At 38.5% G+C, this 24,838-nt stretch overlaps 1 protein-coding gene across 5 annotated transcripts in view; it reads left to right on the top strand.

Annotated features, from left to right (window-relative positions):
• Nucleotides 1-21,195, top strand: part of PAH1 (Lipin family protein) — a 35,530-nt gene extending 14,335 nt beyond the window's left edge. For 3 of the 5 annotated variants that reach the window (XR_016061130.1, XR_016061127.1, XM_006850592.4), the window contains 4 exons: nt 7,405-7,448; nt 20,240-20,368; nt 20,483-20,581; nt 20,709-21,195. Coding sequence is in view for 1 of the 5 variants with exons in the window: in XM_006850592.4 (XP_006850655.1) it covers nt 7,405-7,448; nt 20,240-20,368; nt 20,483-20,581; nt 20,709-20,762 (326 nt within the window). In the remaining 4 variants the exon portion in view is untranslated. The remainder of the gene's footprint in view (nt 1-7,404; nt 7,449-20,239; nt 20,369-20,482; nt 20,582-20,708) is intronic. The other 2 variants (XR_016061128.1, XR_016061129.1) reach the window with 1 other exon arrangement.
• Nucleotides 21,196-24,838: the final 3,643 nt, after the last annotated feature.

Here is a 24,838-nt window from a genome sequence, read left to right as displayed (position 1 = left end):
ATAGCATTAAGTGGACATGTTTAGCAGTAGCTACATGTGCATTTGGCCCTTTTTTTTTAATTTGTTCGAAGTATGATGCTGGTATACATGTGAATTGCTTGCTACCAAACTTCAAGTTTTTTATTCCTGAAACATGATCTTAAAACTTTGATTTGCACGCTTAAATTGATACCAATTGTTTTCTGATTTACGTCTAGAGCATTGTGGATTTATAACAATATTCACGCTTCTCCCTCTAGTCTCTTGCCTCCAATAAAGCCTCCATCATCGTAGAGGAAATGGTCGTCTCTTGGGGCCGCAGAATCTAGAATCCTTCTTTCAGATGACATCAAACAAAGGAGGAAGTAGCCAATTCTTAACCCTCTTGGCTTCTCTTCATTCCAACTTCATAGCTCTATCAGGGAGGGACTCTCTGGTTTGGACCCTCTCCCCTTCGTGCTCATTTTTGGTGGCCTCTTTCTACAAAAAAATAATTCAGCCACCCACTTTCCCACTCAACCCCGTCTCAGTACTTTCAAAGGTTTTGTCCACCATTGCCCCGCCTAAAGTGCAATCATTCAATTGGATTGCTTGCTCCCAAAGAGTTCTCACAGTGGACCAGCTTCAAAGGAAAGGGGTCTCGACCCCCAACAGGTGCACATTGTGTCTTTGTGAAGAGGAATCGAACCCACACTTGTTTATTCACTGTAGCCTAGCCCACGACCTGTGGATTCTTGTAATCCAGCTGTTTGGCCTCTTATGGGTCACTCCACCCTTTGTCCCGGCTCTCATCTGTTTGTCTCTTGTCTCTCACTAGCCGAAGGCTGGAAGAATCCTGTGGTAGGCAGCTATCGCAGCCACTATCTGGGTTATTTGGCTAGAAAGGAACTCCAAGATTTTCCAAGGCCTCAAGAATGAAGTTCCAACACTCTTCCATAAGGTTACTTCCTTAGTAATCTTTTGGGCCTCTTATCATATGGCCTTTAACGGGATATCCGCTAACACTTTCCTCAGCCAATGGGAAAACATCCTTAAGCTCCAACCACACAGGGTATCAAGACCCAACAATTGGCTGCCTCCACTGGAAGGCACCATCACGTTCAACGTCGACGGTTGCTCTCTGGGGAACCCTGACTCAATTGGAGCCGGAGATGTTTATTGAGACCATCGCTGCAATGTTCTGGCCACCTATTCCGAGCATTTAGGCCTTGAAGATTCTCAGTTCACTGAATCCATGGCTTTGCCCTTGGGCTTAAAAGATTCAACTTTTCTTGGGGATCTCAGTTGTTTGTGAAGGGGGATGCCCAAATCATCATTCCGGGGCCTCTGGGAATTCACCACCTCCGTGGTACTTATCCTCAATATTTGCCGAAATTGCTTACACCGGCAAGGATATGGTCGTCTCATGGAAGCATATCTGGAAGACATCAAATGAGTTCGCAGATCTTTTGTCTTGAGGATGGAGTTAGGGCCCAAGTAGATGCACTCGCCTAATCACGACTTTCTAGGTTGCTGTATTGTTCAAACTTTAGTTGCTGGTCCATCTCCCTTTTGCTTTGGATCACCGTGGGTGCATTGTATTTTGATTTGTTTTGTACTTTGCTTGTAATCGGGCGAGTCTATAAGCTCCAATTTTTTGTATAGGGTCATTGTGTACTGACCTATTTTTTCTTCGAGAGGCCCTGTCTGTGGGTGCTCTCGGGTCTCACTCTTGTTCCCTGATGCTCTTCCAGTAATACAACGTTAACTTTACTCAAAAAAAAAAAACAATATTCATGCTTTGTATAACTCCCATGTTTGATATTTAATCTTATATTAAAATTCGGAAAATTGTTTTAAGAAATAATATCGCAGTCGATGGTACATGTAGATAATTGATTCAGGGAAATATGGTCACTTCACTGTCATTTTTACTCTTTAAGACTTCTTGAACTGTCTTTCTTTCTGCTTAAAATCATCTGGCCTAAAACTCCTCATGACCAACCTTTAAATTAAGATTCCTGGGGCTCTATTTTGATAGTCTATTTCGCTTCATACGCCCAGACTTTTTATGAATTCGAACTCTACTTAACTGCACATAGCTGGTATTATTTTTTTGATCAGTGATGATAATTTATGGAATTGATGAAATTAAAACTTACAAAATTGATGTACGTGTCTACTATGGACAATTTTTGGTACGTGCTGGCCTTTATTTGGAACTGTATGTCTTCATTAAGGGCAATACAGATGTGCTGGTTTTTTGTGATGCCTAGTTCCCTTCAAGTATATCATGTTTGATTCATTTTCCTTTGGTTTATATGTTCTTTTTATGTGTAACAGATTGCATTAACTAAAATGCAAAAGCCTACTTTGCAAGAATAAATACTTGGCTGAAGGAATATTATGTGAATATCAGCAACCAAAATTTTAGGCTATAGTTGTTGAGAACAGGCACAAGAGCGGAAGCTTGGGATTGAGCCACAGTTGGAGCACCCTACTTTAGCACCTAGGAGTGATGTTTAAGGAGTAGCTTGATATGTTTACCATATGCATATGTGATCGCCCTTTATGTATGTGTGTATGTTGATGTCAATCTGTGTCTGACACCAGTATACCTCTCAAGCTAAAGAATCTAATTTACATTGCTTTCCAAACATCATATGAGAATCTGCAATGTGTATTCAAACACTCCCATGCTGTATCAGGGCTTCTACTTGCTGTAACATAACTTAAAATGGACTTTCACTAAAAATGTACCTTAGTGCTCATCCTTAGAATTTGGTTTAGTATTAGAAAGTTATCCCTTTTTGAAAGCCAATTATATCTTGTGATGCATGTTTAGTTCCTATATTGGGATGCCCAGGGAAGAGAGGGGTGTCTTTATGACATTAGTGAAAATTAGTTCTCAAGAGGGGGATTGTGTTCCCAAGAGTGGAAATGCATGACATACATCGATTGAAGATTCTCACAACTTTGGTAAAGACTAAGGGCTAGAATTTCTTTTGGAAAGATTATGCTTACTTCCCAAGTTTGTGTGCTTTTAATCTTATATGATACAAAATACGATCATGTGGTAAGTGTTATTTTATTTTATGTATAATATTGATATTATTAAATATGTAGGTCTATGGTGGAGTTCATAGTTGCCGGGATCTCCCAACTTGGGCGGCGATTTCGCTTCGGAATCTCGCTCCGGCTCTCTAGGAAAGGGGTCCTCAAGGGGTCTCGAGTTTAAAATTTTGGGATCTCGATCTCCACTACTAGGAATCCTGATTCCTTCTGCTAGGGATCTCGGTCCCGACCTTACCAAGATAACAAACTGATGGTTTTCTTAATTTGTAGCCAGGTAGCAACACAAGTGTACTTCTAATATAGTTGGATTGCTTGCTATAAATAAAGAGGTCCATACCTTAAAGAGTACACATAGTCCTAGACTATTCATACTCTTTAAGGTTTTGTACAAGATCTCCAAAAGGTTGGGATCAAGATCCTAAAAGGTTGGGATCATGATCCTGAAAAGTTGGGATCTTGGTCCCCAACATTAGCGATCTGGATCTCAAATGTATACATTGTACGGATGATGCTTCCAACCATAAGGATCTCCTAGCATTTCACGATCCCTCACTTCCAATCCAGTTTTCACTCTCGGTTCTACTCCTAATCCCAACAAACATGGTGGAGGCAACGTGGGAACAAAACCAAGCACTTCCAAAAGATGAACATCTACATTTTGAACTTGGCATGTTTAGTGTTCCTTTGAAATGGCGATTTTGTTGTAAGCCTCATACTTAACATTTAATTTATCATTTTTAGTATCAACGACATGCATACTCTAAGAGGTTCGTACAATAAGAGAAATAGGCTTTAGCAAAAGAAATCAAACAATCTAGTCTAGTAAGTGCATGAGGTTGAAGGAGCACTTTCAAGAATTCCATCAATTTGACCCCATTGCTATAGAAGATGTTGAGGGATTTCAGTAAGTGGTTGATTGATTTTAGGCATGGTTTCAAAAAACGCTAGGCGGCCCCTAGTGCCCAGTGCCCAGACAGGCGCCCAGAACCTTGGGCGCCCTGTTGTACAAGTTATATAGATATGTGGTTTATATACATATATTTGTGTCAATTTTAGAATTTATTCCATTTGAAGATATTGTAACATATTTTTTTATATACAAACATATGACAGAAAGCACTTTGAGAATAAACTTGTTCAAAATTTCAAAATTCAAACCATACAAAATTTAGAAGCCTAATAGCATATGTATTAGTAATAGTCTCCAACTCTCCATATTTCATAATAAGTGAAAATGTTTAAGAAGCTTCTTCAAACCACAAAAAATACTTTTGATTCTCAGAAACAGGTATAGCCAAGAGATTGAGGGATTATGGAATTTTCTTTTAACTTTGGGGGTTAAAAATAACCCCCATAACCTATTTAAACCTTTTTGATGGTCAAAATTATCCTATTTTCCCTTTTGGGTATTTTGCTTTTAAAAAAAAGCCGACATCCCTGGGCGCCCGCCTGGGTGCCTGCCTAGCCCGCTTGGGCGCCCGCCCAGGTACATCCGCATGTGTAGGGCCGCTTGGGTCCGGGAGTGTGGTATTTTGGTCCAGGCTGCCTAGGCATCGGGCGGATCGTTTTTTAAAACAATGATTCCAGAGAAGAATCACCTACAGACTTAGGGTAAGTACTATATATGTATGATGCCTGATACAACATGTTGGTTTCATACCGTCGACATTGATACTGTCACTAGATAATGCTAGGATCCTTGTAAGTATAAATAGACATAATTATAAAAAAAAAAGTGAAAAGTTTAACATTTTACCTTATGATATGTTATATACGTAGCCGACCCCAAATAGTTGAAATAAGGCTCAAATGATGATGTTATTTATATGTATATCACTATGTTGGATACATATGTTTCTACATATCACAGGCTGTAATATGTAAAATTTATGGATTTGTTAGATATGATACTTGTAAGTGTATCTATATCCTGAATTTAAGGAACTGCTGAGGCATATCAGAATTTCCCGTACATGTGCCTGTATCTTGGTATCTTAGCTAGGTCAAGTTTGTCATAGAGGAGGGAGAGTAGTAGATAAAGAGGAGGAAGCTGATTTGAAGGAGACAAAGAACACATTCATGTTAAAGAACTAGTTGATTCATTGTTAGGAGTGGGCAAGGTGACCAGAGGTGGCCTTTTTGTTTTTAATCTGAGATGCAACTTTGTTTGGGGGAGGTCATATGACCCTCAGAGCGTCCTTTTTTTTTTTGCAATTTGAGATATATGTTATATGTTGCTCTGCTCGTCACTACTTCAATACTTTTATTTGTGGTCTGTAATTGATGGACTTGTCAAATGCCATAATAGAGCCATGTGGCTAATGGTCAGGCCAGTGTGGTTTTTGAATCTCGGCGTGTGTTAATTGTTGGATATTGGATCGTTGCTTGGCCGGATAGCCCAAAGTCTCGATAGTTAGCTCTAGATCTTCCGGTCGAAAAACGTCGATGAAGACGTATAGGTGCACTATTACGTGGTGGGGATTGCTTTGTATGTAATTCAGTAATTTCAATCTCACTGATTCATACTCAAACAGGTTCACGCATCCTGTTGATACTATTTTCAACATTAAAGTAACATTATAAAAATCTGACATTTTGTAAAAAGGTTGCAAGAAGGGGGTTTTCCATGACATTTTTCAAAAAGTATGGAACGGGGTTTTCCCTAAAACCCCTCACTCACCCTGCCACTGAGGCAAGGCCCCTCTGGCCCCACAGGCGCCGCCTCCTGCTTTTGAAATCATTGGCCTATTTCTGCTAACCGTAGGTGGTATTCCTCCATTCTAGTGTGGATGCAGGCAGGCCTATATATCTTGGTTTTGTAGGCTCCTTAGTAGCGCTTTTTGTACTATTATCTATCAACCCTTACATGGCTTGTCTTGTTCTTAAAGGCTATAGTTAAGATTGTGTCATGGATAATGCGCAAACTTTTGCAACAGTTGCTAAGTTCACCAGTTTTTGAGTCCTTCTAAATGTGTAACTGCTTGGAAGCGGGATTTACACCACATGAACGTGAAGAATTTCTTGCGAAATGGAATTATATGCAACCCCTGCCTTGGTATGTTATTGATTTGGACCTCGTGTGCCATAATAAAACAACCCTTTAATGGTCTCAAAAGAGTCATAAGAGCTGGCTTTTATTTTATATATTCACAGTGCTAAAGGGGTGGGGTGCCAACTAAGATGATGCAGCAAGAATCATTGAAAGCAAGAAAATCTTGATACATGGGGAGTGGGTCAAGAAACTCTTGCAGCTATTGGATCTCTAATTTGGGACTATCAAGCTTGCTGTTATACTACTTTGATGCATATAGATTGAAGTGGGAAAATCTCAAAAGAGGGAGAGTGTAACAACCAGCAATTGAGCATCACAACTTTAGAACTCAAAAGTTACATTCCAACTTCAATAGAATTTCTTAACCCCCTCACATTGGGCATATAATAGTCTATTTATAAGCATATGAAACAACTTGAGATCTAAGTAAACAATTTAAGACTCTAAAATACCCATAGTGATCAGTAAATACCAAAAAAGCTCTAATTAATCCTAAAATTCGTCACTATTTCAGGCATGCATTTTATACTAAGATTTGAGGCCAAAAACAGTAAAATTATGAAAAAAACCTCGGATAGCTTTTGTAAATAACTGAGATCTTCGAAATGTAACTTGAAGCACCATGATAAGACCTGCGAGGGAAAAGTTATGATTCGTCATATGATCACTGCACATCTTTCTATTCCAGGATTACTCTATCCTTCTCTAGTAGTAATACTTGTGGTCTGATAGATCTGACCACATGTTTGAAGCATGGAGTTTGTAACCTAGTGGGTTCTTGAACCCTGTAAGCTTCAAGTCACCTGTGTTTGATAACCATGCATGCATGTTGCAATCACAGTTGGAATATGCATGAAGGTCCTCATGTTGCAATTGCAGTTGAGATTGCTTCATGTCAAGGTATTAATGAATCTACTATAGTAACCGATCATAGTGTTGTTTAACCTAAATAATGTATTAAGGTTTTCATTAGAATTACCTTTTTTTTTATCCTTTTTGCTCCGAATTTGAGAACATTGGGACTTCTTTGCATGAAGTTTGTAGGTGGGCTTGAAGTGTGTGCATGTGGGGTCTGTTCTTTCATTTTGAGTTCTGCTTGACTTGTAATTCCAATATAGACATGTCATAATTTATGTTATCTGCACCGGCTGATTGTTTGTGTTAGTGTGCATGGACATGTGAACACATGCACTGTGTTTGAATGCATATTACATATTAAAGGGCTGGCCAGTAAATTCTGCTTTTGCTAACATTTGGTCAATCTCTGCCACGTGTCCTGTATTACATGACCTCCTGATACATTTTCACCTTTTTTGCAGTCATACGAAGAGCACCTCATGAATTCAAGATTGCATGTTTGGAGGTAAGCAAAGACATAAATGATTCACATGAACATGACTCAAATTTTTGTTGAGACAACCCGATGTGACAATAAATCAATTCTTCCAGGTTGACTTAGCTTATATCCTTTTCTCTTGGTCACCAAATTATCCACTTTTATAAAATTGCAGTTAGTTTTCGTGTTAGCTATGAGTGTTTTTTTTCTTTCTTTGGCTCGGAAGTACGTGTTCTTTTCATGTTCTGCCAGAAAACATGCTTGGCTCACATGTGACTTGTTAAGGGTTCATCATGGTTCTAGGATATTGCTAAAACTGGTATGTGGTTTCTTTCTATAGGATGTCAGCTGTGAGACAACTCATTCATATTACAAATCTTACTAGAACTACTCGTTCTTTATTAGAAGCCTGCGATTTTGTTTTTGATGCAGCAAGTAGAGGAAAATGCTTCTTAATAGTAGGTACAATAGACAAAGCAGCTGATTCAGTAGCATCAGCTGCAATGAAGGTTCGGTGTCACTATGTCAATAAAAAATGGCTTGGTGATATATCAACAAATTGGTCTACTATAGAAGAAGACTTCATAAGTTCAGGGACTTGAGAGCAAAACAAAAGATGGGTTATTTAATCGTCCCCCGAAAAGAGATGCGGCAATGTTGAAGAGACAATTATCTCACTTGCAGAAATATCTGGGCGAGATCAAATATATGATAGGGTTTCCCGATATTGTAATCATCATTGATCCATGAGAAGAATATATAGTTATTAGAGAATGCCTCACTTTGGGTATTCCAACGATTTGTTTAATTGTGATCTGGATCTTGCAGATATTGCGATTCCAGCCAAAGATGACGCTATAGCTTCAATCCAATAGATTCTTAGCAAATTAGTATTGGCAATGTAACAGATGATCAAACGTACAAGAATATAAAAATACTAAAAAAAATGTTAAACAAATAGTAAGTAAAGCAAAACTTAAGGCATATTATAAGTTTTATAGTAAACTAAGAATAAGAAAAGGTAAAATATATGTATTCAAATTAGCAAAAATGGGAAACATCTTAACAATCTAGACTATATTAAAAGCATTATGAGTGATGATCAAAAGGTCTTGGTGAACGATGAAGAGGTCAACGAAAGGTGGAGAGTTTATTTTAAAAATTATTAAATGACAAACACAATGGGAACACAACGGTAGAAAGAACCATTGGCATAAATGAGGGAGGATGTCATAAATATATTTGTAGGATTAGGATATCAGAAGTGAAAAAAGCTTTGAAGAGTATGAAGATAGGAAAGACTTCAGGATCAGATGGTATCCTGATAGAGGTTTGGAGGTACATTGGGGAGATCGGCATTGACTGGCTGACCAAGCTGTTCAACAAATAGTTAAGAACAAATAAAATACGGACGAATGGAGAAAAAGTACTGTGATACTTATTTACAAGAACAAAAGAGACATACAGAATTGTGCAAACTATCGAATGATCAAACTTACAAGCCACACTATGAAGTTGTGGGAGAGAGTGATTGAGCAATGATTGAAGTATGAAATGAGTGTATCAGAATATCAATTTGGTTTTATGCCAGGGAAGTCAACAATTGAGCCTATTTTCCTACTGATGCAACTGATTAAGAAGATTGGACAAATGGAAAAGAACTTCACATGGTCTTTATTGATCCAGAAAAAGTTTATGATAGAGTACTTCAAAATTTAATTTGGCGGGTGTTGGAAAAGAAAAGAGTCACCAAATACTATGTCTACTTGGTGAGAGATATGTATGAAGGAGCACTAACTTTTGTGCGAACAACTAGTGGATAGACGAGTGAGTTTTCAGTGACAATGTAAACACATTAGAGGTCAGCGTTGAGACCATACCTTTTTATCTTAGTTATGGACGACTTAACTAAACACCTACAAGATGCGGTACAGTGGTACGTGTTGTTTGTGGATGACATAGTTTTGATCGATGAGACCCGAAGCAACATCGGCAAAGTTAGAACTTTGGAGGGACGATTTAGAATCTAAAGATTTTAAAACTAGCCGAACGAAGACGGATTACATGAAACACAAATTTAGTAATAATAGGTGTAAAGATGAGGAAATAATTAAGATTGACTGCCAAGAAATACCAAAACGAGCACACTTTTGATATCTTGGATCAATAATCCAGAAAAATAAAGAGATTGACGAAGATGTCGCACATAAAATAAGAGTTGGGTGGGTGAGTGGAGAAATGGAGAGATTGAGGAAGATGTCGCACATAAAATAAGAGTTGGGTGGGTGAAGTGGAAATGTGCGACTGGAGTTTTATTTGATCGTCACATACCAATGAAGCTGAAAAATAAGTTCTATATATGACATCGATGAAACAAGCTTTGTTTTATGGGGCAAAATGTTGGGCGGTGAAAAATCAAGATTCCCATAGGATGAATGTAGCTAAGATGAGGACGTTGAGATAGATGAGTGGCAAGACAAAAAAGGATAAAATTTGAAATTAATACATTGTAGAGAGCTTAGGTGTGGCTCCAATAGGCAATAGGATGAGAGAAAGGAGAATTAGGTGGGCTGGCCATGTGCAGTGTAGACCTAGTACAACAACTGTTAAGAGGTACAAGTTCGTTCAAGTCAAAGAGTAAAAAACGCCTAGGGGTTGGCCTCAAAGGACATGGTTAGAAGTAGCAAGAAAAGATATGGCCTCACTGAGGGTATGGCCCATAAGAGAGCAGAATGACGAACCGGGATATGTGTAGCCGACCCTAAATAGTTGAAAAAAGGCTATGATGATGATGATGACTATCGGAAAAAAGGAAGTCAATGATTAAAAATAAGTCAATTATGATAAGATAAGTCAATTATTTCGGTAAATGAGGAATTTATTGAATCGGTTACTATTCCTAAATCTGGAAAAAGAGATTCAAATCGATAGTCATGATATCTAATTACTTATTACTCGGTATCTGAAATGTACTTTACGATTAAAGTAAAGTCAAAGCAAAGTCAACGCGAAAGTAAGATCGTCTAGAAAGAGATGATTGAATCAAAATATTCCTTGTTAACTTAGTTTCATTTCTATCTGTGATAATATGAATGTTTCATCAACAAACTAAAAGGGATATATGATCTATCTGGTGTGGAAGTAGGCTAACGTTTCTATTGGCAAATTAGAGGTTTTCATGTCCATGCCCAAGTAATTATCACTTCTTTGCTACTTATTAGGCTCAACCCATATTGCGGGAACATTGGGGGTAAGGCCATGGTCCCACCTTGGGAACTCGATCCCACTGTTCCTCTAAGGGATGTTAGAGGGAGCTGGTTTAGAGAAATATAGATCTTACTCTCTACAAAATGGGATCTTGAGATACAAGTTTGTAGGATTCCTTCAGGGAGAGGAGCTATATTATTAATTGAACTATTGCTCCTCTCCTTGGTATTAGAGCGTTATTTCTTTAGAGTTGTGGTGCTTATCACATCGTGGTATACTTGTATTATGGCATTAAAGATATACAGTTTAATATTATAATGAGCTAATTTATGATATTATTAATTGTATTAATGTAGTAAATTAGAGTGCTATAACAAATGCACTAGTAATGAACTAAGGTGTATCATAATGGATCAAGAAGGCATTAGCTGGATCCTAATTTTATCATAATCTATTAACTGAAATCGTTTATGTATAGTGAAGCTTAGACCCTCCAAGTCAAAACCTCGATCCTAATGACATGGGATCTCACTCCCAAGTATCCTAGGATGGAGCTCCTTAACTTGTTGAATGTATGGACATAAATCTTAAAATCCCATGGAGCTTCCACCCTATATAGCCGGTTCGGTGTTACCCAAACCCATCCCGCTCTGGAACTTGCTTCCGCCTCCAACAACTGTGGTTCAACCACTATAGTTGTTTGGAAACCACAAATTATTCCAACTGACCGTCATTTGAAATTTTGAATATGTAAGTCATTCGAGACTTGACTAAAACTCAGATTGGAGAAGAAGAATATGGTCCCTGGGATTCCTTATTGGAACTAAATTCCTATCTATTTTTGTTTCTAATTGGTTAGGTGCTCTTTTACCTCCGAAAATCATAGAGTTATCGCATGGGGAGTTGGCTGCACCTACAAATGATATAAATATTATTGTTGTTTTAGCTTTATAGTGCAGGTACAAGTAAGAAAGGATTGGCTTATTTTGGTAAATATATTCAACCAACTCCAATACTTTTGCCGATTAATATCTTAGACGATTTCACAAAATATTTGGGAATATATTGGATGATGAATTAGTAGTTATTCTTGTTTCTTTAGTCCTTCATTGATTCCTATATTTGTGATTTTCCTTGGATTATTCACAAGCTAGATTCTAGCTTCGATTTTGCAACTTTAGCTGCGGCTCTAGATTTTTTTGCTATTCATCTATCGCACAATTGGATCACTCATTCCTTGTCTGCTCTTTCCCTCTGCTTTCATTCTTTGTTGCACCATAGCCAGGCAGCAGTAATAGTAAGGAATAGAAAATTTTTGTATTGTAAATAAAAGTTATTACTATTGGAATAATGCTATTGATTGGAATTTGATACATTCCCGTCAATAACATTGGTAGATTAGGTGAAGATATGGAAAAAGAGGGATTTAAACCCTTGTAAACATAAGCTTATGTAGCAGTTTCAATGCTATGCCTTGAACCACTCGGCCATCTTTCTAATGAAATCTTATGATCATGGCCCAGGAACCAAGTGAAATGTGAGTCACTCATGCTATTGCAGTAGAAGTCCGACTAATATATTATTGTTCTTTTGAAACTGTTGATTGTGGTTTAAGAGTAGAAGAGATTACATGATACAAAAATGCACACTCCTTGACTATAAGCCAAATACGATTTTGTGCAAAACCAAAAAAGAACTATATTTTCAAATCCAATAAGTTGGTTGAGATCAAATAAATATAATAGAAAATCCTAGTAGCAGCAATTATGGTGATGCTAAAGAAGCTCCTTGTTTAGTTAGAGTGTCGGCCACTTGGTTGGCTTCCGTCCAGATATGAGTCAATGAGACCTGTATATGCCTGCAAATATCGGAAATCTCATAAAAAATGGTCCAAAGTCTCCATGGTGGAGTTACCTCTCTGGAGGCTTAGGAAATAACATTTTTGGAGTCCCCCTCTACGACCAATACAGTGCTCCATTTGGGATTAAAGCTTCTGGGACCTTCCACGAGGCCATGGGCTTCTGCCAAGGTGGAATCCACAAAACCAATTTGGGAAGAGAAGGTAAGAAGGGAAGGGCCCGAATAGTTTTTAAAGATAACCCCCAATGCCCGCTTGGCCCAAGTTGCCAAGGGCGCATCCATCAAAGTTGAGTTTAGTCTGGCCTTGGTTCAAGGCTTTCCAGAGAGAGGAATGAGTGACCTGCCTAGGTCGATGATGAAGATGGTGGGGCAATTGAGAAAAAAGTCAAAAGCCGAGAAGAGCTTGAATTGGTTATGGTTGGTGGCCCTAAAGATTACCAAAACACTTGATGGTTTGTGGTACTTTAAGAGAGTGATTATGCTTCCCTTGGAAAATCCTATTGTTACGGTCCTTCTAGATTGACCAAAGGATGGCCGCAAAGATACTTTCCGGAGCATTGTGCCTGATTTGGGCCAGGGAAGATATGATGCTTGCTGGAAGAGCTGGGGAACTGAAGTTGGTGTGACCCATGACCAGCCAAATAGATGAAGCAAGTGCTCCCATAGAAGACTAGGAAATAGGCAGCCTACAAATAGGTGAGAGTTGGTTTCTTCCTCCAATAGGCATATCACGCATCGATTGGGGATTTGTAGCACTTTTTGTAATTGATCTACTGTAAGGGCTCTTTCCTACCGGCTAATCCAAAGGAAGACCTGCAACTGTGGAGGAATAAAATTTGATCCATGCTTTGGCTATGGTTGCCAATTTTGTGGAAATAATGGGAGGTGGCTGGATTAGGTGATTGTAGAAGGAAGATATAGAGAAATTTCATGAGGGATCTAGGATACAGAGAAATTTCATGAGGGATCTAGGTTCCAAATGGTTTTGTCCTCACCGAGGATGGAATGAGAGGAGTGAATAAGGGAAGAGAGTTAAATTAAGGCAGGGATTTCTTCGTCTCCAAGGGCTCTGCGGAAGTCAGGGTTTCAAGATCTAAGGGTTTGGGAAGGCTAATAAAGGTCTGTAATGGAAGCGCATGGTCCCTAGCCAAATTGAAGAGGGTGGAAAAGAAAAGGGAGGGGGGGGGGTGCCCTACCTAGAGGTCAGTCGAAAACCTAATTTTCGTCCCATTCCTGGGGTGAAAGCGGATGAGAGAAATGAATAACAGGAGGCAACGTTGCATAGATTTCCAGGCAGCCGATGCGTCATGGGGAGATCTTGAGGGGAGAGACCAGGGACGGGAGAGGAGGCGGTATTTGTGGCTGAGAATGTTGTGCCAAAGTTGATCCCATGAGAGTGCGAGTGTCCACCACTACTTTCCCAAGAGGGCAAGGTTGTGTTTCTAGATGCTACGAATCCCCAAGGCCCCTGTGGCTTTGGGTTGACAAACTGAATTCCACGATATGAGATGGAATTTCTTGTTTCTGCCATCCCATGACCATAGGAAATTTCGCATGAGACGTTCTAGGAGCTGACCCATTGATATTGAGATGTGAAGAGGGACATCTGAAAAATGGGGACATTGAAGAGGGTGGTTCTCCCCTCGGGAGAGAGGTAGTGACTCTTCCAGGTGGCCAGTTTGCTTTGTTAAACACTTTGCCTGCAATGGCAAAGAGAAAGGGGAGAGGGGGTCTCCTCGTCTGAGGCCCCTAAAGGAAGGGAAGAATCCCCAAGGGGAGCCATTGATAAGAATGGAAAAGTGGGATGAAGGATATACACCCTTGGATCCATTTTCTCCATCTGACCCCAAACCCGGTCCTATGCATGGTCTCATCAAGGATGTCCCAGTTGACATGGTGGTATGCCTTTTCCTAATTGAGTTTGCTGACAAGACTGGGGGATTTGGACAAGGTTATTGAGTGGATTCATTTGTGGGCTATGAGGGCTCCATCTAGAATCTGATGATCTTGAACAAAGGCACTGTGAATAGGGGAGATTACCGAGTTCGAGACCGATTTAAGCCTTGAGGCTAAGACTTTGGAAAGAATTTTATATGAATTGTTGATTAGGGTAATTAGTCTAAAGTCTTTGAGATCTTCAACACCTTGGGAATGAGAGTTAGGAAGGTGGCATTCATGCCCTTGTGAATGATTCCATGGCCATGGAATTTGGCCAAGAAGGACAGAAGATTGGGGCGGAGAAGATTCTAGAAGTGCTTAAGCAGGGTCACCGAGAAACCATCATGGCCATGGGAGCGTTCTTGCCCAAGATCGTTAATCGATGAGAGGATTTCAGCCTCTGAAAACGGCCTCTCAAGCCAGGCTGCTTGAGTGGGGGAAATGGAATAAAAGGTAAGGTCGAACATGCTGGGGGGGGGACGAGTGGGAGCTTAACGAGATTTTGGAAATAGTCTATAACAGTACTTTCTTTCAGATGGGGTTGGTCAATTACCAGCCCTTGGGAAAGAATATGGGAGATAGAATTGTCTCTTCTTCTGCAGTTGGTAATTATGTGAAAGAATGCAGTGTTGAGATCCCCGCATTTGAGCCACTTGACTCTGGAACTTTGGGCCCAAAAAATCTCTTCGTTTCGCATCATACAAGAGTAGTCCGATTTGACCTGGGTTTGAAGGAGATGTTCATTTTCAAAGATAGGCCGAGACTCCTCAAGGGTGTCGAGGTTTTGGAAAGAGTTTTGAAGGGATGCTTTCTAGGATTGGAAGTTGTCAGGAAGCAGACAACGTCAGGATTTAAGGGAGTTTTTAAGGAGAGAGTTCTTTTGAAGTCTAAAACTTGCCCTTTCTTGGGTAAGGGGGGAAAAAGAAGACCACCAAGAAGGAAGAAAAGATGAAAGGCCGGGTTCTTCGAGCTAGGCAAGTTCAAATTGGAAGGGTCTAGGTGCCCAAAAGATGGGTAGGGTGCTGAGCTAGAGGGTTTTATGGTCAGAGGTGGTTTTAGGGAGGTCTAGTGAGTGTGTGCCGGCGAAGGTCGACTCCCATTCGGGGCTTCAAAGAAATCTATCTATTTTGGAGAAAGCAAGGGAAGCAGGGGAATGGTTTGACCATGTGAACACTGCCCCCTGAAGAGGAATGTCTATGAGCTCTTGGCGAGCAATAAAGTCAGCAAAAAGAAGCATGGCTGGTGTGTGATCCTAGATAAATTGCTTCTTCATAAGACCATTTGGTGTCATTGAAGTCCCCACCAAGACACCACCTATTTGGAGGGCAAGATACTGCCGCATCGAGTTCTTGCCAGAGCTGAGTCCTTGCAGAGTTGGAGTTGGCTCTGTAAATGGCTAAAGATTTGCAAGGAAGTCCATCGAAAGATTGGGATAGTGAAACTATGACCTAGTAAGCCGCGACAATGGTGTTAGATAGGGTAAGGGAATAAGGGTCCCAGATGACCCAGATGCCTCTTGAGGCTCTGACTGCATCTAGGGCCACCCAATGATAAGGCCTCCTTCCCCAGACTTGTCTAACTTGAAAGAGGGAAGGGGATGGGAGCTTCGTTTCAATTAGAGCCAAGATTGCGAGAGCATGTTTTGAATAATATGCTCTAACCGCATTGGTTTTTAGAGTGCAACCAAGGTCCATAGATGTTCCAAACCAAGATCTTCATCTTCTGGGAATGGAGAGGCAGTGTCTAGTAGAACGTCTAGAGGCGACCACTCTAGGGGGCGAAGACGATGGAGCACTATGGGTTGTTCTAGTTCCTTGGTTGTAGTTTATGCCTGAAGATAACTTGACGAGTTCTCTGGTCAGCTTGGAAATTGCTTTGAACCTTGATTGAGGGTTGGATCAAAAGAAGGCCTCCACGTCTACTTTGAGTCGTCGAATTTGAAGCCAACTAGGTGGAGCACTTTGTTGATGTTGCCTTGAGCTGAGTCCATACTCGAGACGAAACTTAAGCCTATTGAAATGGGAAAGTATGATTGCAAGGTGGGAGCAGAGGCCGACGAATGAGAGGGCCAGCTTGGGGGCTGCAAGCATGACCCGACACCACCAACGGAGAATTGGAGAGGGGGGGAAACAATTGGGGAGAGGGGGGTGGTGCCATTGGAGAATGATCAGGAGTTGGGAGGGAGGGAGATTGCAATAATGGAGAAGGGATAGTAGGTGGGTGCATGTCAAAGGGTATCGGGACGATTAATATTAGAAATATAGTATTAGAATATAAAAATTTTTGTCAAGGAAAGATCTTCCCTTTAAGGCTCAAGGGATAAAAAAACATTTTTTTTTCGGTCCGGTTGGATCATAAAACTCTCTCGAGCTATCAAAGGCAATTCTTGGATTCTTCAACTTCGTTGAACTTGAAATAATAAAATAAAAAATTGGCATCATATACTACTCAATTTGATTGAGTGAAATTTGAATATTGTAATTTAATTGAATTGGAGTTGGAGATTTCCTATCTGTCCTTGTCCAAACGAACCAATTTGAGTGAAAGGTCCACCTTTTCTGTTTTATTTGAAAATTTGTTTGTTTTTATGTCATATCATTTTGTGCTGTACAATTCCTTTATGGGATCAGTTTCCTCAATGGGGAAATGAGAAGAATTATTAGTATAAATGGATTGCTAAATATACCTAGATATCGGATAAATGGCAATTTTATTGATAAGACCTCTTGAATTGTAGCAATAACTTATTACAAATTATTTCAACGAGTTTAGAAGAAAAAGAGACATTTACCTCTTATAGGGGTGGTGCGATTTCTTTTGATATCGTGGGTTGATAATCCAGGAAAATGGAGAGATCGAGGAAGATGTCTCACACAAACTTAGAGCTGGGTGGCGAAATGGAGATGTGCAACTATTATGTGATCACCACATACCAATGAGGTTGAAGGGCAAGTTCTATAGGACAACGGTGAGACCAGCTTTGCTCTATGGGGCGGAATGTTGGCGGACAAAAAACAATATATACCCATGGAATGAGTTTAGCGGAGATGAGGGTGTTGAGATGGATGAGTGGCAAGACAAGAAGGGATATAATTCGAAATGAGTCTATTTGAGAGAATTTAGGAGTGGCACCAATAGGTGATAAAATGAGAGAGAGTAGACTTAGGTGGGCTGGCTATGTGTGGCACCGATCAAGTACAATGCCTATTAGGAGGTGCGAGTTAGTTCAAGTGGAAGGACTGAAAAAGACAAGGGGTAGGCCCAAAAGAACGTGTTTGGAAGTAGTCAGAAAAGATATGGGGACTTGTGGCCTCATTGAGGATATGGCCTTTAATAGAGCAAAATGGAGAACCAGGATTCATGTAGCCTACCCCAATTAATTGGGAAAATGCTAAAATGATAATGAGGGGTGGTGCGATTTGAGTTTTTTTTTACTTACCATTCCCATCCTTACAATAAATTTTGGATGGAAAGAAAAAAATTGTTGAAAGAAGCCAATGCTTTGTGAAAGTTAAATTTCGTAGATAGAACAATTCCTTTTGTTGTATATCCACGATTGATTCAGCCTCAAATGTTTCAATTGTTGATCTTAGTATTGAGCGAAAGGTTACATATATAGGTTCTCTATTGTAGGCTAATCTTACTGTACTGGTACCAATAGGCGGCATAGGGGATGTGAAGCACTAAACCTAGAAATCAACAACATAAAAACTTTGTTATTAATTATCCCCTCTTTGATTTGCTCTGTTGGGATTTGGACTAACAAGAATGGATGGGACGACAAACATCCATCTTGTTTGTACCTTGGATAGCCTTATAACCATCAAAGATCATTGAAGTGTCTAGTTCCTAGAAATATGGAGTGTTGAGGACAATGAAATTGTTGGGGGGAGTAACCCTTTTTATTTAAGACCAATGAGCTTGGTTTTAAGAAATTCAGAAAGGCTGGCTAAAGATTTCTTGTAAAAACACCATCCCTTGTCAATTGATAACATAATGAAAATATTTCAATGTTTTTTTATTCCATAGATTATTCCTTTTATTATGATGCACATAAGGGGATGAGTCGTATGATATGGAAATCTCACGTATGGTTTTGGAATGGAGATCCTTTGAATGGAATCAATGACCATAACAAATGTCTGACCATAACAAATGTCCGCTTAATATTTAGGAAATTATGTGCAAGCTTTATATAACTATTATGAAGCCACATGACTAGAAATGATGCCTATGATCAAAGTTATATACTTTGTAATATAGGACTTGTCCACACAAGCAATGAAGAACATATGAAGGCTTTGGAATATTTTTGGGCACTAGAATGAAATCCATTCTTACCACAAGCTTCTAATAGTATGGCAGTGATCTGTCATTACATGTGACTATCTCTACTATAAAATATAAAGAATAAAAGCATAAAACATTAACAGGACTAACAATAGAGAAAGTACATACTAGAAGGATAAACAAACAAAATAAAACAAGATAAAATAGGCCTTCTACATGCACCATTTAAAGGAGTGGTTTTTATCAATTTTACCAAAGAAAGAAACTACATAGGAGCCAAGATATGAAGAAATGGATATGGCCTATGTAGTGATTTCTATGGATAAAAGATCTAATTGATAGACGAAGCACTGTAAAGATCAATGATAGAGGTTTTGGGTCTATAGAATAAGACCTGCTTACTTATGTCAAGGTGTGAGATATTAAGTTAAGAATCAACTTATGTAATAGAGTTGATCCACAAAAGTGCTGAGCAATAGTGTACCATCAGATCCCAAAGTAAGTCATTTCTTATCGGGAAAGGTATTTTTCATAGTATCTATATGAATGAAAATGAGATAGTTACCTTTCATAAAATTGTAATGATAGAGGGAGATATCTTGCTTTAGTTTCATTCTTCTGAAGATGAGAGAAGAGAAAATCGATTATTTGATTGATGAAATTTTGAGTTTGAAAATCATGTAATTAATCTGATTATTTGATTAAATCCAGAAAATGGGATCGATTGATGAGAAATTTCATCAAGTTAAATACAATATAAGATGAATATAAGATGGAACACTAAAAGAGTTGACTGCCGAGCCATATGAGGTAGGATACTCTCTGGTACGGTTCCAAGTGAAGGAATTGATCCACCTATCCCCACCGGGGAGAACAGACCATTCGATAGGGATTTTCTGAAATCGCAGATACTTGGTTCGATCAACTAGCTGTGTACTGGAAACAAGCTATAGCACTAACTCTAGGCAATTATATGGAAGCACATAACTGGTTGAAGATCAGGAGGCTTTTCAAATAAAAACACTCTTTTCAATTTTCCAAAATCTCTTTTGCTCATTTTTTCATTCTGCATTGTGCTGAATTATTATCCTTTTAGGAACTGGGCCTCCCAACATGGTCCTATTTATTGGGATTGATATCTGTAGAATCATTAGGTATTTATCCTCCGCGTACAAAATGTAAGAATAAAGCATCCATTAGTTTCGAGATACATGCCGTAATGTTTGAATGGACGTTATCCATTTTGATGCCATGATGCCTGTGATATTTTTTATTCCTTTGAAGTGACTTTGTCTTGTTGGGCATTTTAATTAGTAAATCCATTATGATGATTAGATGTGCGTGTGTGAGAGCGAGAGTGAGAGTGAGAGAGAGAGAAAGACTCTTGTGCTTAATGCTTTAAGGCGAGAGAGAGAGAGGACAGGCAGAGAGAGACACTTGCGCTTAATGTTTTAAGGGGTCATTTTCAGTAGTTATCCATTCCATGCATGCATTAACAACATCGTTATATTTTGCTTTGGCAGGATATAAGGGCACTTTTTCCCTCTGATTACAATCCCTTTTATGCGGGCTTTGGAAACAGAGAAACCGATGAGATCAGCTACAGAAAAGTTGGAATTCCAAAAGGGAAAATATTCATTATAAATCCAAAGGTATTCTTTGAAGCAAATGAGCTGCCATTTGTATATAGAAAATGTTGGAATTGCTTATTTACGAGTTTCGATTTGACTCAACTTTGTTGATTCTGATTCTAATCTAATTGGCAGGGTGAAGTGGCTATCAACAATCGCACTGGCGTGAAGACATATACCTCTTTGCATACTCTCGTGCATGACATGTTTCCACCAACTTCACTTGGAGAACAGGTGAGTGTAAGTAATTGAGCTAGAAATACATGAGCATTATTCTTGTAATTGTACCTTTCTGATGAATTTGAGCTTTTTGTATTCTCATTGGCGCAATGGAATACTGAGTGTTTGACATGTTGTACAGGAAGATTATAATTCTTGGAATTATTGGAAAATGCCATTGCCAAGTATAGAATGATAGTTTTTATCTACCCCGGTTGGCCTTCTAAGATGCTCTGCTCGCTTCCACAGTTGAGTGTGTAATCATATGCCAGAAAATTTGTACAATAACGGGAATATGCTAAAGTTTGGCTGGTTGTTGGACTGTGTACTGGTGAGGCTCATTTTTTCAACCACTCAAACTTAGAGGCCCTTTTTTTTTCTTTTTTCTTTTTTTTCTGGTGAGTCATATCATGTAAACTTTGGTTTTTTCTTCAGTCTCTATGGCATGATAAAAAAACTGTTGATAAAAAAGATATATCTGCTCCGGCCCATCTTGTCATGATTATAATGACGGGAATGGGTACCACGTCAAGATAATATGGTAAGTATGATGGGTAAGAGCGCAAACTGTATAAGCCGATGTATTTGCTTTCACAAGCCAATTATTCTTGAAGCAAAAGTTCCATAAAGCTACGGTTTTGTACAGTTGCTTCATAAATCTTGCCTGAAAATGCACTTCAGAGCATGCAATTCAATCATCCCACTACCTAGATGATGGACAAAAAAACAAGAAAAAAAGAGAGAATTATAACTTCAAAAAGAAAAAAGTTTATTTAAGGTTGCATCCTTAAAATGTAGAATTAAAGATGCACTTCAAAAATTCATCGAAAAAGGTTGTTTTAATGTTGAAAAACCCTCTAATTTATCATTTCAACATTGAGATGTATGAATATGACAAAAAGAAAAAAAGATTGAGTCCTAGAAATAGTGTCTTATAACACATTATCTAGACCGTCCATTTTCAAGATTTTTATATGTTTATAGTTCCAGATGATTTTAATTTTTTTAGAGTTTAAAATTTTATAATTAGAGATGAAAATAGATTTTTAGATCATCCTAAGAATTTTTTACACCAAAATTACGATATAATCAAATTTGGAGGTGTGCCAATTGTTTAAGGTTGCAATCTTATATAAACCACTCCCTTCTAAAAATAGTTCTCTTGTAAAAAAAAAATTAGTATCTTAAATATTAATAAATTTCAGATTTGCTTAGTTTTGAAGCTTCAAATTCCACAATATGAGGCTAAAATGAATTCGCAAGTCATCCATATTGAATGTATGTCGCATTTCAAGGTCTCAGTCGCTCTTGTATGATTTGAGTTTTGTAGTGGATTTTAATATGAGTGGCATAAGAACCAGGAACCAATTATGGGTGACTCAGAGCCTAGGCAGTTTAGGGTTAGGAGTGTAAAAACTTCAAGTCACGGAAAACTCATACCCACGGGTGTCGGGCTTCAGGCTTGAGCGGGTACCGCTAATGGTTTGGGGCCATCCGTTTCTCAAGGCCGGAGATATCATTGGTTGAAAGATATGGTGGAAACTTCGTGCAATGAGGTTAACCCTATGAGGATGAAGGTTAAAGCCCCTAATGGTATGTGCATATGATGGCTGTAAATATGGGAAGGCTCCTTTTTTGGGGGAGTTCTTAGGAAGCCATGCATATGTGCATCAGAGAGGAACCTTGCACTGGTGCCTTGATCTCGGGGTGCACCTTAAATCCGTTTTAAGTTTTGGAATCACACTATTTATTGGTTGGGTTTAACAGATCAATCACGAGTACTTGTATAAGATTATGGGTTATGAGTTTTGTTAGGTCAATTTGGAATTTTGGATATAGGTCTTGAGACAAGCTGAGAACAGTTTGCAAGCCCCTAGTTTCTTTTCAAGATTTTTTTGAACGTTCAAATTTTTTGGAATTCTAAATTAAATACAACTAACTTTTTGGAATTTTCAAAAATTTTAGTTACTCTTTTCTAGGCCCAAAGTAGCCCAGGAAAAGTTGTTTACAAAATACCAAGGACAAAATGACATAAGTGGCGAATGGGCTACGTGTGTGTGCAATGTGGCTCCCACATAGTGCCGTGGGTCCGTGTGGACCCACGTGCGCAGCCCACTCTTTTGGCCCTTGTTTAGTTCGTCACTTATCTTGGATAAGTGTGTTTGATTTAAAAGTTTGAAAGGGCAGAGCATTTCATACGTGGAAAAAGTAAATTTTTCTAGAAAGGCCATTGTTTTAAATTAAACGAACGAAAAAGTTTATATAAGTGTGAGGTTCTAAACAATCAAATTAGGTCGGACCTTAAAATTTTTACTAGAAGCGGTTGTTTTGATGTCCAAATATCCTCAAATTGATCATCTCGACCTCAAGATGCATAAGCAGGAGAAAAAAATGAATTTCAAGTTTTAAAAATAGTGCATCTTGTAATGTATTTTTGGACTTTCAATTTTCAAGATTTTCAAGTTTTCATAGATATGCTCAAGTTAGACTATTTTTTTAAGCTTTAAATTTTATAATTAGAGTTGAAAATATATTTTAAGGCTATCACAAAGATTTTCAGTATTGAAACTATATTTCTCAATACTATTTGAAGGTGCACTTTACTTTGATTGTTTAGAACCTCGACTTTATACAAACCACACCCTTAAATGAATGAGCTATGACTTTTCTAATTTTGGCGTCCAATAAAACATGTCACATAGAGATTGATATACATGTATGACACAAGTCTAGTTCATGTTTGTCGCATGTATGAGTCCACGTGAATTGATTAAAGTATGCGAACGAATATATGTTACTCTTATTAAAGATTTATAAAAAGTTTTGGTAAAGTTTTATAATGGTTGCCTAATAACACAATCTACCTCCTTTACCCATACTCACATAATAACCTCAGGAAGAAAAGGCAAACTAAGAGGCACACGCCACCCTTTGAGTCCACTTTGATTATAAAATCATAAGGTTAACCTTGGTCATTGATGTAATTAAGATTAACCTAGACTTAAATAAGGCATGATACATTGAAGAAAAATTAAAGGCTTGGATTGGCTAGGGGATAAATATGTTGTTAATATATCCCATCATTTAAATTATGATAGCTAGATAAAGATGGATAGCTGGGATTGAAACCTCTCTTGGCTGATAGATCTCTTAGGTCAAGAGTCACAATGCACCTCCCAAAAGAGAACCTTCTACACACTTACTAAACCCTAATTTTCTCCAATAAATAGGGGTAATCAACCCCTCATTCCTAACCCTTTTCTATGTAATATTATGCTGCCAAAATAGAGAGAGGAAAATACTTAGTATGTGGCATGCACTCTTAGACTGAGAGTGACTATAGTCCGCAGTGCGGTGTGCATGCCTTAGCCAAACACAAGACCATGTAACCTAAGTGGTCCATATGGATGCCCCACACTATCCCTACTCTATATTGGATAATTAGCCATAAACATGCTGCCACAACCTCATCTTCAAATCCCATTTACAGCAGGGTAATAACCTTCCCTTGGTATTAATTTGGTGTTTTTCCAGAGCCCTACTAGACCATAGCATGCATTACTTGACATAGTATGCTCCATAGACCATCACGCCGTTGTACGTGCGCTATTGAGGAGGCGGATGTAGTATGTGTATGAGGTCCCAAGGAGGTAACCCTGGACAGTGTGCGGGCCTTTTACTCAGCCCCAACACAAAATGTTAAAAAATACAAAAACTCCAAAAAATAAGAAAAATATATTTAAAGTAAAAGTAAACAAAACCCTTCTAAATATGGTTTAAAGAGTAGAAAAAAACAGAATTCGAAATATCAGTTTGTGATTGGGAGGTATTCTAAAATTTTTTCAAAAAAGATGGGAAAATGTAAAATTAAGTATTCATGGCCAAAACACTTTTAAATCTTTACCAAAAATGATAAAAAATATAAAAAACATGTTACAAATAAATTTCTTATTTTTTAAAAGTTCTTATAGTTGTTTTGAATTTTTTATAAGATCCCCAAGTAGGAGCACCTACTCGGGACAACTCGGAACACTAATTCCGGACAGCCGTGAGGTAATTGGTTTTCTCATGATCCATGATAGCTGCATTGGTTTGTATATTGAGTTGGAATTGCAAGATATAGCTTTAGTTGAATTTGTTATGTAATTTAAAATTGTTTAATGTAATGGTTCTATGAATCTATGTGGTTGAATTTTGTCGAAGCATAAATTGTCTTGTATTCAAGCAATCTCTTGGTGTCCTTCTTAATGGAAAATGAGATGGGGCCATGAT

Source organism: Amborella trichopoda, chromosome 8 (assembly GCF_054954075.1).
Source record: "Amborella trichopoda isolate Santa Cruz 75 chromosome 8, AtrichopodaSantaCruz75HAP2 v2.0, whole genome shotgun sequence".
Taxonomy (NCBI): Eukaryota; Viridiplantae; Streptophyta; class Magnoliopsida; order Amborellales; family Amborellaceae; genus Amborella; species Amborella trichopoda.
This window is presented reverse-complemented; position numbering and strand designations above follow the sequence as displayed.